Here is a 14032-nt window from a genome sequence, read left to right on the forward strand (position 1 = left end):
CTGTCTCTAGCCCTCCCTCGCTCCACTAAGCATAATCGGTACGCATTCCCCTAATTTACACAGTGAATGCTATTTGTTACAGATGACGAAACAATAGTAATATTCGATGCTCTATCAAGTGCTTATACTTAACTATCATGTGAGTGTGCAACCCTTTCTTTTCGGTTACACTGACATTTTGCACATATTAGTCATTAATTACTCGCATTATATAAATTTTAAAGAATTTTAAATAATTTTAAAGAATTTTGTTTCCCATCTTATAAGATCCATATATACTAGTAAACATGTAGATAAGGTGAGTCGTATGCAATTTATCCACGCTACGATGTGAAATTATACATTTTCAGTTTCTCTACTTCTGGGCTAATTGGGCCTCCTACTTTGGGCCCAGAGGATAAAACAACAAACAAACGTGTAAAAGTGGAGTCCACTTCAAAACAATTCTAGCCCATTACTTGACTCACAGGTGAAGTTCCGATTCTACCCCTCACGAACAAATATCTTCCTCCTCCCCTTAAACCCTCTTTCGTCTCCATTGCTCCCAAAACCCTAGCCGTCCTCTAGGGTTTATCTCTCTCTCTCTTTCTCTCTCGCCCCCCACTCACCCGGGAAAAAAAAAAAATTAGGGTTTCGCACTCCGCAACCATGAACGCTCTATTAAGGAGATCCGCCTCGATCGCCGCCCCTTCATCGTCACGCCAAACCCTAGCCGCCCTCCTGCGCTTGATCCCCTCCGAATCCGTCACCTCCGCCCCCTCCTCGATCTCCAGCCTCGATCACCTCCATGGATCGAAGAAAGGCGGAGTCTTTGAGATCAGGGCCAGAGGGTTTCATTTGGGTACGAGGAGCTTGGGGTTTAGGGCTTCGGATGTCGCTCGAGCTGGGTTCGCGATGGAGGAGAGGTATTTTGAGGAGGAGAAGGTGGTGAGTTCGACGAAAGGGGGAGATGACGAGGGGCTTGAGATCGCTAAGCTTGGGATTGATCAGAGTATTGTTGGTGAACTCGCAAAGAAGGGAATAACCAAGCTTTTCCCTATTCAGGTGATGATTTTGTTTTGGGGACTTTTGGATGATTGCTGAAAGCTGTTCATTTTATGCTATATTTGTGGGGAAAAAATTGTCAGATATCTGGTAAAATGCTTAACTTACTGCTTGGTTGTATAATTAATAGTTTCAGTAGAACAATTTTCCTCTTGGGGTTGTCAACTTGTTATTTTGCTTATGTTTATTGAATGAAACAGTAAACCGGGTTATAAGCAGTGTCGGCATTGAGTGGGTTATGCTTAGGTGTCCAAAAGCCTGATTCTTTTATTCAAGTTTTAAGTTGATGTTTGAGCCTGAATGTTTGTCATGATCATGGAAAACCCGATGAATCCTTACCCAAAACCAGCAAGTTCTGGTTATGCTACATATCATTTTCTGTTGTTAGATGCTTATATCAAGCCTATTAGAAAGTTAATTGGTAATAAATTTTCAGGAAAGCCCTTGAAAATATAAAAGATACTCGGTTATGGTATTGGCTCTTAATGTTTATTAGAAAGAATGCTATTGATTTTTTGGTTTTTGCTTATTGTGTAGAAAGCTGTTCTCGAGCCAGCAATGCAGGGACGTGATATGATTGGTCGGGCAAAAACAGGGACTGGGAAAACTCTTGCTTTTGGAATACCCATTATGGATAAAATCTTACAGGATCAGAGGAAAAATGGGTAAGCTTGTCACTGTGGGATCTGATGCTATTTCATATTATGACATGCAGAATTCAAGGAATATTATTTGCGTATTTATTTATTTTTCAAATACGCAGTCGTGGAAGAAACCCTCTAGCCTTAGTCTTAGCACCAACTAGAGAACTTGCTAAGCAAGTTGAGAAAGAATTTAAAGAATCTTCCCCTTTGGACACACTTTGTGTCTATGGTGGTGTGCCAATACAATCACAAATGAGGACTCTTGATTATGGTGTTGATGTGGTGGTTGGCACTCCTGGGCGTATTATTGATCTACTGAAAAGAGGAGCCTTAAATTTGAAGGAAGTTCAGTTTGTTGTCCTTGATGAAGCTGATCAAATGCTTGCTGTTGGTTTTGAGGAAGATGTGGAGAACATCCTAGAAAATTTGCCCCCAAAGCGGCAAAGTATGATGTTCTCGGCTACAATGCCTACATGGATAAAAAAGCTTACGCAAAAGTACTTAAAAGACCCACTTACTATTGACCTCGTGAGTATTCTACCCCTCTTCCTGTGCTATTTTTGTTACATCTGATGTTATTTCACTTGCTTATAATGACTTATGTGTTACTTGTTAGTTGTTAGTCCTAAGAATTTTGTAGATTGCAGTTGGCTCTATATAACTTCGTGGACGCATTATAATATTGCCTGTAGTTGTTATATGTACTTGAATTCTTCTAACTATGCTGATGTTTCTTACTTTGAACATTGCTAATTCAAATTGCTTGTTTTTTATGCGTCTCTGCTATATTCACAATTTTGTATTGATTATATGCTTTGACCATCACCTTCTGTGTGGTTTACTTCAGTTTATTATGTTGCTCATTGTTTGTGCTAATCGTTAACTGTACTCCAATCTTTTGTATCTTCATTTCGTCTGCCTCCACAACTTAGATTCAAATTCTGTCTTGTTTGCTGTACTTTTTATGTTTTGTCAAACCTATTATCTTTTTATAGTAGCTCTCTTCATAATGAGCCCTTTATCAGGCCAATATTGTCTTTTTTTTTTGCTTTCTGCCACCCCATCTTTCCAATTATACATTTTTTGGGGATATAAAACGACGATATGTTTTGCACTTTTCTGAACATTTTATTCTGTTCGAAATGCACTATACTTCCATGTACATTGCAAACTTCCAAGTAACCGTGTCTCTGCAGATGTTAGTCATCAGTTAGACTAATTTGGGATTTTCTTTTCTTAGGTCGGCGAGAATGATCAGAAGTTAGCAGAAGGTATTTCTCTCTATTCTATTGCAGCAGACAGTTATGGGAAGGCATCCATTCTTGGACCTCTAGTCAAGGTAGGATTAAGTGACGGTTCTTCCTCGTCGTGTCCCTTCTGCAATAGTACTTGAAGTTGACATCTTCCTTGTCCCTTAAAACAAACAGGAACATGCTAAAGGAGGAAAATGTATAATTTTCACCCAAACAAAGCGTGACGCTGATAAGTTAGCTTATGGAATGTCTCGGAGTTTTGGATGTGAGGCTCTCCATGGGGATATTTCACAGAACCAGAGGGAAAGAACACTTGCTGGCTTTCGTGATGGTCGCTTTAATATTTTGGTAGCTACTGATGTTGCTGCCCGTGGACTGGATGTACCAAATGTCGATCTGGTGAGTGTTTGGTAGTTTAGTTTACATGTTCATTTCAATAACGATCATATGACATTTGTAATCCACTTAATACTTAATTTGCTTTTCTCCTCCAATTTTTATGGGAATTCATCCTGTTTACCTCAAGTTTATTAATTGTCATGGTAATCAGCATGCTGGCCTATGAAGAGACTGTTGAACAGGACAAACCTTGATGTATTGCTTGTTCTGTATGCTTCCTTTTCATCCATACCTTGTTAAATATAGCGAGCCAAGTGTGATATAAGACGGTTGTGAATTGATGTTTTTGATCCCTAATTGTACAAGAAAATTTCCCGTCATTCTGTGAATATATTATGGTTGACTTTGGTAAAGTACTTTACGGAATGCTAAATTTTCTAGAGACTAGAAAGGTTATGGAGATAATATTGTTTTATTCCTAAAGTAAGAGAAGAATCTGTTTAGGTAAACTCCCTGGCTTGTTGTTTCTTGAAAATTGACCCCCCTTCAGAAAGCTAGAGTTCGTCAGCCATTTTTTCGTGAACTGAGATGCTAGGTGGCTATGGGGAACTATGATACTTTTGTTATAGGGATATTAAAAGAAGAGTTTTTGCAGCATAATTCATCTACTGATCTGATGCACGGAACAATCTAATGTTCAAATATATGCTATTCCTGAGTACTATAAATTTATTAATGCCATCGATCACTGTGACTTGTTTCTCTCGCTTACATAAATTTATGCATGGTAACCAAACTAACGATATTACTTGCTTCTCTGCTAATAATTATTAATGCTAATCGGGAAAAAATTGATTTTTTCATTTCATTGTCTAATCAAGCTTTATGGCCTGATACATGAAATTCTTTCATAGGTTTGAATGATTTTTATGACTTCAGCTTTACGATGCCTCTACAGCTGTGTATAATACGGCTTGTTTTTAATGAATAATGAGAAACAAACAGTACACTGATAGCATTCTCTTTCTCAGGTGATACACTATGAATTGCCAAACACTTCTGAGACTTTTGTTCATAGGTCTGGTCGTACAGGGCGAGCTGGAAAAAAAGGAAGTGCTATTCTTATCTATACTCGTGAGCAGTCTCGAGCTGTTAGGGGCATTGAGCATGATGTTGGATGCAAGTTTACAGAGGTAAATATCTTAATCTTTTTGAGATGAACTTGGATAATTTTGCAGTCATCTGTACAGTCATTTGTTTGCCGGTGCCAGGGTGAAAGTCATTTCACTTGTTTGAATAATCATCAAGGAGTTAGACTATTATTCGTACTTATTTGTGTAGAAGTCTTGAAGAGTCCAGAACCAAATTTTAACTAAATATTCGAATGAAAATTTATGCTTATAGTTATAATGTAATATTTTCTTTAATTTTATGCTAATTAAAATCTCCAATTCTTAAGCCAAAAGAAAATCTCTCTTTAATCAAATAAAAATAACTTCTTTATTAAATAAGTTAATATTCATAAATTATAAATAGTAATAAAACATATTATAATATTTGGAGTACGTGCGTATTCTAAGATTTTTGAATGTATAAAAAGTGTGCTTCGATCCATTCATTTTTAGTCCTACATGTAGCTGTTCTCAGTACACACATTTCATTCTTTTTGGCATGGAAGTTAGCTTCACTCAAAACCAAGTATGAAATTTCAATTGTGAAATTCATCTGCAGGCTTCCTCTCATACTTCTATCAAACTATACAAGAAATTGTTCTATAAACCGTTGAAAAAAAACAGCTATTTACCAAAGAACTCATATCAGCTTTCATCCTTTGGTCAAAAACTGAGGATGCAAATCGTGCTTCACACACCATGCTCTTGTCTCCAAATAATTCACCAGCTTCTGAACTCTACTCATCTGAATTTTGACGAGAAACTTATTCTCCCCCAATATAGTACCCATCTCAGGAGTAATTTTTCTAAACACCGATTTATTTCTAGCTTTCCAAATATAATATAAACTGGCACTTAATGCTGCTTTTTTTTATATTAATCTCAGTAATAATACCTGTTCCTCCCCACCTTCTGATTGCCCATTGAGCAAGTTTTTTTTTCCCATTGTACACGCATCTCATTAGATTGTGCTATTCTGTACTTTTGTTACTTATCCATGTATATGTACATTATCAGCTTCCTACTATTACGGTAGAGGGTGGAGGTGAAGACTTTTTCAGTGGCATGGGTTCATTTGGTGGTGGCGGTCGCATGGGTGGTGGCCGGATGGGTGGTGGTGGTGGTTTTAGCCGTGGAGGTGGTGGATACGGCGGCGGCGGTGGATATGGTGGTGGCAGTTCAGGCTTTGGAAGATCTCGTGGCGGTGGTGGTGGATATGGTGGTAGTTCAGGACGAATGGGTGGTTTTGGTGATTCTGGGTCTGATCGATTTGGTTCATTTGGTGGTAGTTCGGGGTCAAACCGAAGTGGTGGATTTGGAAACTCAAGCTCCAGAGATTCTGGAGGGTTCGGAAACTTTGGCAGTTCAGGTTCGGGTTTTGGGCGACCAAAAAACTCTGGGAGTTCTGATTCAGGCGGTTTTGGTGGGTTTGGTTTCGGGAGTTCCGGCAAAGATTCTAGCTGGGATAAATTCTGACGAGGATATCATTTCTCAGTTGTTAGGTTCGTATTACCAAGTGCGCACGTTCTTAGGCTCAAGTCATATCTAAGTGTTATGATGATAACATTTAACATGTATATATATATTTTTTTCCAGATTAGCCTCATAAAGAGGAAATGTTCGAGCGTGCTGAACAAAAAGATAATCGCAGCAAATATTTCCGTTTCGCTGCAGGACAAGACGGTCTGGTTTTGGTTCTTTGATCAAGATATAACGGCAGGGGTCACGTCACAGCTAGTTATTATATAAGGGGACTATATATGGTCTTTTAAATACAAGTGAAGGATAATGCATGCTAATGGACTTTGATGTAATTTTTTTCCCCTGTTCTTTTGGGTGGTCTGCGCCTACAATTTGTATCTTGAAGGGCATACAATATAGCAGTTGTCGAGTAATTTATATTTTTTATTCAGACGTAGGTGTGCACCGCTGCGTATAAATCGAACTCTGTCAGTTTTAACTTGCGATAATACTTTAGGAGGAGCTAACGTATACGCGTACGACGCGTGCATAAAAAAAATAGAGATACCATCCAATCATTTTCCAAATTAAATAAGAATGCATGTCATAGTTGTTAGATCTACGTCATATAAACTTGAGATCTAAAACCATATAGCCATGATTAATTCAAAGAGATTAACAATAATCAAAAGAGCGGAAGCTTATACCTGAATCCATGGATGAACATTGAGATGAGTTTTGGATCTTCTAACCTTAGGGTTTCTCTAAATCCGAATTTCTCTAGCTAGATGGAGGTGTAGAGAATTAGAGAATCTAACCCTAGGTTAGGGACCATAACCCCTTATTTATAGATGTTATACTTTTGTAATTTAGTCCCTCAATAAATCACAATTACAACCTGGTATCTGCACATATAACCCCATGATTATATTTAAATACCCATTAACCCAACTTAATTGATCACTTTAGTGGGTTATCCTGAAAGATAGCAATACACATTGATTAATCATATGTGCCCACAAATAGATTTATTAGATTAAATCCAACAATCTCCCACTTGGGCACCATATGATTCCTTAAATTGTGTATAACCTTATGAGCTCAAAAATTGCTATCACTGAAAAGGTATTTCCGAACAATCTCGTCCATTGACTATATCAATATAGGATCAAAGCGGCCTTCGTCACATTTATCGTGACTCGACCCATCAATGGTCACATATACCAATACAATCAAACGACATAGATCAATCATGGATGTGCAGCATGAAAATTACATGCAATGTGATCAGTACATGTCTATTTTCAACTGGTCCTCCTTAGTGAGGTCAAAACCAAACATAATGTAACAGAGTGTCTTAACTGAAAACTTTATTCTGATCAGACAATACAAACAAACATAAAGCACCACAAATACAAACTCCCACTAAAACATAATATCCTCAAATAATACCACACCCATATGAGCAGTATGCTCATGAAAGACCTTAGGTGGCAATCCCTTAGTAAGAGGATCAGCTAACATGGAGTTTGTCCCAATGTGCTCTATGGATATCTGTCCACTCTGTACCCTTTCTTTCACAACCAGGAACTTAATGTCAATATGTTTTGACTTAGTTGAGCTCCTGTTGTTATTGGAATACATTACTGCAGATTTATTGTCACAATATAGCCTTAGTGGTCTTTCAACATTTTCCAAAATGCGCAGTCCCGTGACAAAATTTCGCAGCCATATTCCCTGATTGGATGCCTCATAGCAAGCTACAAATTCTGCTGCCATAGTGGAGGAAGCTACTAGTGTTTGTTTGACACTTTTCCATGATATAGCTCCTCCTGCTAACATATAAATGTAGCCTGATGTAGACTTCCTGCTATCTTGGCATCCAGCAAAATCAGAGTCCGAATACCCAATGACCTCTAATTTCTCTGATTTTCTGTATGTGAGCATGTAATCTTTTGTTTTCTGAAGATACCTCATAACCCTTTTGACTGCTATCCAATGATCCATACCAGGGTTGCTTAAGTATCTGCCTAACATCCCAACAATGTACGCAATATCCGGACGCGTACATACCTGAGCATACATTAGACTTCCTACAGCCGAAGCATAAGGAATCTTCTGCATTTCCTGAATTTCAAGGTTACCTTTAGGGCACTGATTGAGACTAAACTTGTCTCCTTTAGCAACAGGGGTGTCACCTGGTCTGCAATCTTGCATGCCAAACCTTTTAAGTACCTTATCGATATAGCTCTTTTGTGATAATCCAAGAATACCCCGAGAGCGATCTCGATGTATCTGGATCCCTAATATAAAAGAGGCGTCCCCAAGATCTTTCATCTCAAAATTCTTTGATAGAAATCTCTTGGTTTCGTGCAACATGCCTATATCATTAGTGGCAAGCAAGATGTCATCCACATACAGAACCAGAAAAATATACTTACTCCCACTGAACTTGTGATATACACAGTCATCAACAATGTTCATCTCAAAACCGAACGAGATAACTATTTGTTGAAACTTATGATACCATTGACGAGGAGCTTGCTTGAGTCCATAGATGGATTTCCTTAATTTGCAGACCATATTCTTTGGGTCTCCCGACACAAAGTTTTCTGGTTGCACCATATAGATCATCTCATCAATGTCTCCATTGAGAAATGCAGTCTTAACATCCATCTGATGTAACTCAAGATCATAATGAGCAACAAGTGCCATGATTATTCTGAAAGAGTCTTTCGATGAAACCGGAGAGAAAGTCTCTGTATAATCAATGCCTTCCTTTTGAGTATAGCCTTTAGCCACAAGACGTGCCTTATACCTCTCCACATTACCGTTTGCATCCCGCTTGGTTTTAAAAATCCATTTACAACCAATTGGTTTTGCACCTTCTGGTAATGGGACAAGTTCCCAAACCTTATTGTCTTGCATAGACTTGTACTCTTCATTCATGGCATCAATCCACTGTTGAGAGTTAGAACTTTTCATGGCCTGAGAGAAGTTGATTGGATCATCTTCTAACATTCCACTACTTTCCTCATGTTCTTGGAGAAATACAATATAATCATCCGGAATAGCATTTCTCCTTTCTCTCGTGGATCTCCTTAATGGCACTGGTTCTTGAGGTTGTTGAGTTTGTTCTTCTGGAACAGGGAGTTGTTCAACATTATCATCTTGAGGTTCCGGATTTACTTCTTGAGCAACAACAGGTATAGGAACCTGAATATTGTCAAAAGTAACTGTATGGATTGGATCTGAAGCCAATTCCTCCTCAAAACTAATGTCTCTAACCTTATTTCTCCCCCCAAACTCAACATCCTCAAAGAATGTTGCTGTTCCCGTCTCAAAAATGTTCCTTATAGTGGGATCATAAAACTTAAAGCCCCTAGAGCGTTCAGAGTATCCAATAAAGTAGCTGCTAACTGTTTTGGAGTCCAATTTCTTTTCATTTGGCCTATAAGGCCTTGCCTCAGCTGGACATCCCCAAATATGTAAATGCTTTAAACTGGGCTTTCGACCAGTCCAAAGCTCATAAGGTGTTTTAGCAACTGCTTTACTTGGTACTCTATTCAGAATGTAAGCTGCTGTCTTAAGTGCTTCTCCCCAGAGTGACTCTGGTAAAGAAGAATGAGCAATCATACTTCTTACCATATCCTTAAGAGTCCTGTTTCGTCTTTCAGCTACACCATTCATGCTAGGTGAACCCGGCATGGTGTACTGTGGGACGATACCGTATTCCTCTAGGTATCTAGCAAATGGTCCTGGACGTTGTTCACCTGAACCATCATATCTACCGTAGTACTCACCACCACGATCAGATCTGACGGTTTTAATTCTTCTGTTGAGTTGATTCTCAACTTCAGCTTTATAGGCTTTGAACATGTCCAGAGACTCAGATTTTTCATGAATAAGATATAGGTGCCCATAACGTGAGTAATCGTCTATGAATGATATAAAATATTGTTGACCATTCCAGGATTCCGTAGGGAATGGCCCACAAATATCCGTATGTATCAATTCTAAGACATCCGAAGATCTGTTGGCACCTAATCTTTTCACTTTGGTCTGTTTTCCCTTGATACATTCAACACATACGTCGAAGTCCGAAAAATCAAGGGAATCCAAAATGCCATCAGACACAAGACGCTCAATTCTACCTTTTGAGATATGACCTAAGCGCTTATGCCATAATGTCGCCGAATTTTCCTTATTTAATTTACGCTTAGTACCACGTGATTCCACATGCAAGGATTCATTGTAAGAAGCAATTGTATCAAGCAAATATAGGTTGTCATAAATACTCAAGTAACCGGTTCCCACAACATTTGAATTAAAAGATAAACTGAATTGACTGTTTCCAAATGAACAAGAATAACCTGATTTGTCCAATACAGAAACAGAAACCAAATTCCGTCTAAAAGACGGTACTACAAAAGTATCTTTTAAATCCAAATAATAACCAGTTCCTAACAACAACCTAAAGTGCCCAATTGCTTCCACATCTACCGATTGTCCGTCGCCCACAAAGATGTGTCTTTCAACATCACTTGGCTTTCGGTAGCTCAGGCAACCCTGCATAGAAACACTTATGTGAGTAGTAGCACCAGAGTCTAACCACCAAGTGTTTCTAGGTACTGAAGCTAAATTAACCTCAGAACAGACCAAAGCAAGGAACGTACCCTTATTATCACGCCAGGCGTGATATTTTGTACAGTCCTTCTTTACATGTCCAGGCTTCTTACAGAAGAAACAACCCTGATTATCCTTATGTTGTTTCTTCTCAACTGGACCCTTAGCAGCTTCCTTATCATTCTTCCTTTTCTTGCCCTTATCCTTAGAGGCATAGGCCAAATGAGCACTTTCTGTCTTATCTTGCTTCAACCTGTCTTCTTCTTGCACACAGTATGAAATGAGCTCATTTAGAGTCCATTTCTCCTTTTGACAGTTATAACTGACCTTAAATTGGTTAAACTGTGCAGGAAGAGACAACAAAACCAGATGCACTAATAACTCGTCACAAAGATCGAGTTTAAGTGCCTTAAGCTTTGAAGCAATATGAGACATTTCCATAATGTACTCCCTGATATTTCCTTTGCCCTTATACTTCATTGAAATCAAGCGAGCTAAAAGCGTGCTTGTTTCTACCTTATCGTTTTTCGCAAAACGCTTCTCAATTTCGGCAAGGAAATCTTTAGCCTTAGTAATCCCTTCGGATTCTATGCCCCTGAAGGCTTCCGGAACGCCGCGCTTAATGATCATAAGACTCATGCGATTTGAACGCTCCCACTTCTCATGCTCCTTCTTTGCATCAGGAGTGCTATCCGCATTGAGAGGTTGGGGTTGTTCAGTTCTTAATGCATAGTCAAGATCCATGCAGCCAAGAACAATTAATATGTTCTCTTTCCAAACCTTGAAGTTTGTCCCATTTAGCATGGGAATTGAGTTGATGTTAGCAGAAATTGTTGCAGCAGATGCATTAGCTGAAATAAAACAAAAGAATGCTCACATCAATAACCATAATCAATAAAATTCAAATAATGACAATCCCCATCCAAGATACCGGCACAACATTAATATCAAGTCTTTGGACAGTAATATTAACTTGTAAGTGATACCTTGTTGCAATGATCAAACATTGACAATAACTCATGTCAAATAATGAAACTATCTTTGGATCGATTCATTATTCACATGTAAACCTTATAATTGTCACACGCTTATCATCGCAGATGTGTATACAGTCTAAATAAATATTAACCTTCCTTTGGGCCGATTAAATATTTACACGAAAGCATACACACAAACATCTCATATTCCTCATGAACAATCTACACAAGAGAGGTTACTTTGGCAACTTCTTGTTTCAATTAATCAATTGGAGGGAGAGACAACCTTAATACCTTAGTGTCATAATATTTGAATTAAATAATTGATTAAAAACCGAATTAGATTTAAATTAAAAAATTTAAATCAACTGAATTTCCAAAAACTTAATTGGGGTCTCACAGCTTAATTAGGGCCCATAACTTAATTGAATAAATTAAGTATACCAAAGTGGACCCATGAAAAGCCGAGGCTTAACCATAATGAACACGAAGTTCCCTTAACTTCGAACGCGAGGTTCGACTGTATTGAGTACGAGACTCACTTAAGCACGAACGCGAGGTTCGTCTGAAAATGAACGAACGCGAGGTTCGTTTGATAAAAGAACGCGAGGTTCAACTTGGGAACGAACGCGAGGTTCGTTTAAAAAATGAACGCGAGGTTCGACTGAAGTACGAACGCGAGGTTCGTCTGAAGTACGAACGCGAGGTTCGTCTGAAGTACGAACGCGAGGTTCGTCTGAAGTACGAACGCGAGGTTCGTCTGAAGTACGAACGCGAGGTTCGTCTGAAGTACGAACGCGAGGTTCGTCTGAAGTACGAACGCGAGGTTCGTCTGAAGTACGAACGCGAGGTTCGTCTGAAGTACGAACGCGAGGTTCGTCTGAAGTACGAACGCGAGGTTCGTCTGAAGTACGAACGCGAGGTTCGTCTGAAGTACGAACGCGAGGTTCGTCTGAAGTACGAACGCGAGGTTCGTCTGAAGTACGAACGCGAGGTTCGTCTGAAGTACGAACGCGAGGTTCGTCTGAAGTACGAACGCGAGGTTCGTCTGAAGTACGAACGCGAGGTTCGTCTGAAGTACGAACGCGAGGTTCGTCTGAAGTACGAACGCGAGGTTCGTCTGAAGTACGAACGCGAGGTTCGTCTGAAGTACGAACGCGAGGTTCGTCTGAAGTACGAACGCGAGGTTCGTTAAACTTGAGCGCGAGGCTCACCTTAATTCTGAGCGCGAGGCTCACCTTAAGAACGAACGCGAGGTTCGTTAAAGTTAAGCGCGAGGCTCACCTTAATTCTGAGCGCGAGGCTCACCTTAAGAACGAACGCGAGGTTCGTTAAACTTGAGCGCGATGCTCAACTGAGAGCTGAACGCGAAGTTCGGTTAAGTTTGAGAACGAACGCGAGGTTCGTTTGAGGTAACCACCTCCTTAATTTTCGCCACGTTTTCACGCATGAACCCTTAGGGTTTCAAATTGAAACCCAAACCCAAAAAATTCCTCGATTTTTATTTTCAAAATCAGATCCAGAATCGAAAAAGCAAAAGATGATTTCTTGTTCCAGATCCCAAAAAATTGAAGGAAAAAACGAAGAAAAAATCCCAAAAATTCCAAAAAAGTTACTGTTCATCCGAAAAAAGCGCTACTGTTCATCCGAACAAAAAAACTTTACTGTTCATCCGAAAAATTTTCTGCTACTGTTCATCCGAACAAAAAAACTGAATCTTTTAACCAGAGATTTAAGATAAAAAAACCCAATAAAACTTAAATCCCTAAGAATTAATCAAGGTGGCTCTGATACCACTTGTTAGATCTACATCATATAAACTTGAGATCTAAAATCATATAGCTATGATTAATTCAAAGAGATTAACAAGAATCAAAAGAGCGGAAGCTTATACCTGAATCCATGGATGAACCTTGAGATGAGTTTTGGATCTTCTAACCTTAGGGTTTCTCTAAATCCGAATTTCTCTAGCTAGATGGGGGTGTAGAGAATTAGAGAATCTAACCCTAGGTTAGGGACCATAACCCCTTATTTATAGATGTTGTACTTTTGTAATTTAGCCCCTCAATAAATCACAATTACAACCTGGTATCTGCACATATAACCCCATGATTATATTTAAATACCCATTAACCCAACTTAATTGATCACTTTAGTGGGTTATCCTGAAAGATAGCAATACACATTGATTAATCATATGTGCCCACAAATAGATTTATTAGATTAAATCCAACAATAGTTTCACTCATATTATCCCTGTGATCGTCGTCGTCATCATCATCACGCGCTGATCTCCACAACCACCACCAGCCTCCTGCATCCTATGCTCTCAGCCCTCAAAGCGGCGATAAAACAAAAATAACAGACCCACGAGCGCCACATCCTCATCGTCTCCGAATCCACCACGCCGCCACGCATCTTCGTCAATCTAGACATCATGTAGGAGACGCAGGCTCTGTTCGCTTCTGGATGTGCGAACACCTTCAACTGATGGGAGAAGCTCCTGCAGGAAACTC

At 39.2% G+C, this 14032-nt stretch overlaps 1 protein-coding gene across 1 annotated transcript; it reads left to right on the top strand.

Moving 5' to 3' along the window:
• Positions 529-6366, top strand: LOC109844331 (DEAD-box ATP-dependent RNA helicase 53-like). Its single transcript, XM_020413320.1, has 8 exons — positions 529-1044; positions 1582-1709; positions 1808-2216; positions 2929-3027; positions 3116-3340; positions 4312-4473; positions 5470-5954; positions 6049-6366. Exons 1-7 carry the CDS (start codon positions 649-651, stop codon positions 5926-5928), a joined length of 1878 nt encoding a protein of 625 aa, XP_020268909.1. The 5' UTR covers positions 529-648; the 3' UTR covers positions 5929-5954; positions 6049-6366.

This window comes from Asparagus officinalis, chromosome 6 (assembly GCF_001876935.1).
Source record: "Asparagus officinalis chromosome 6, Aspof.V1, whole genome shotgun sequence".
Taxonomy (NCBI): domain Eukaryota; kingdom Viridiplantae; phylum Streptophyta; class Magnoliopsida; order Asparagales; family Asparagaceae; genus Asparagus; species Asparagus officinalis.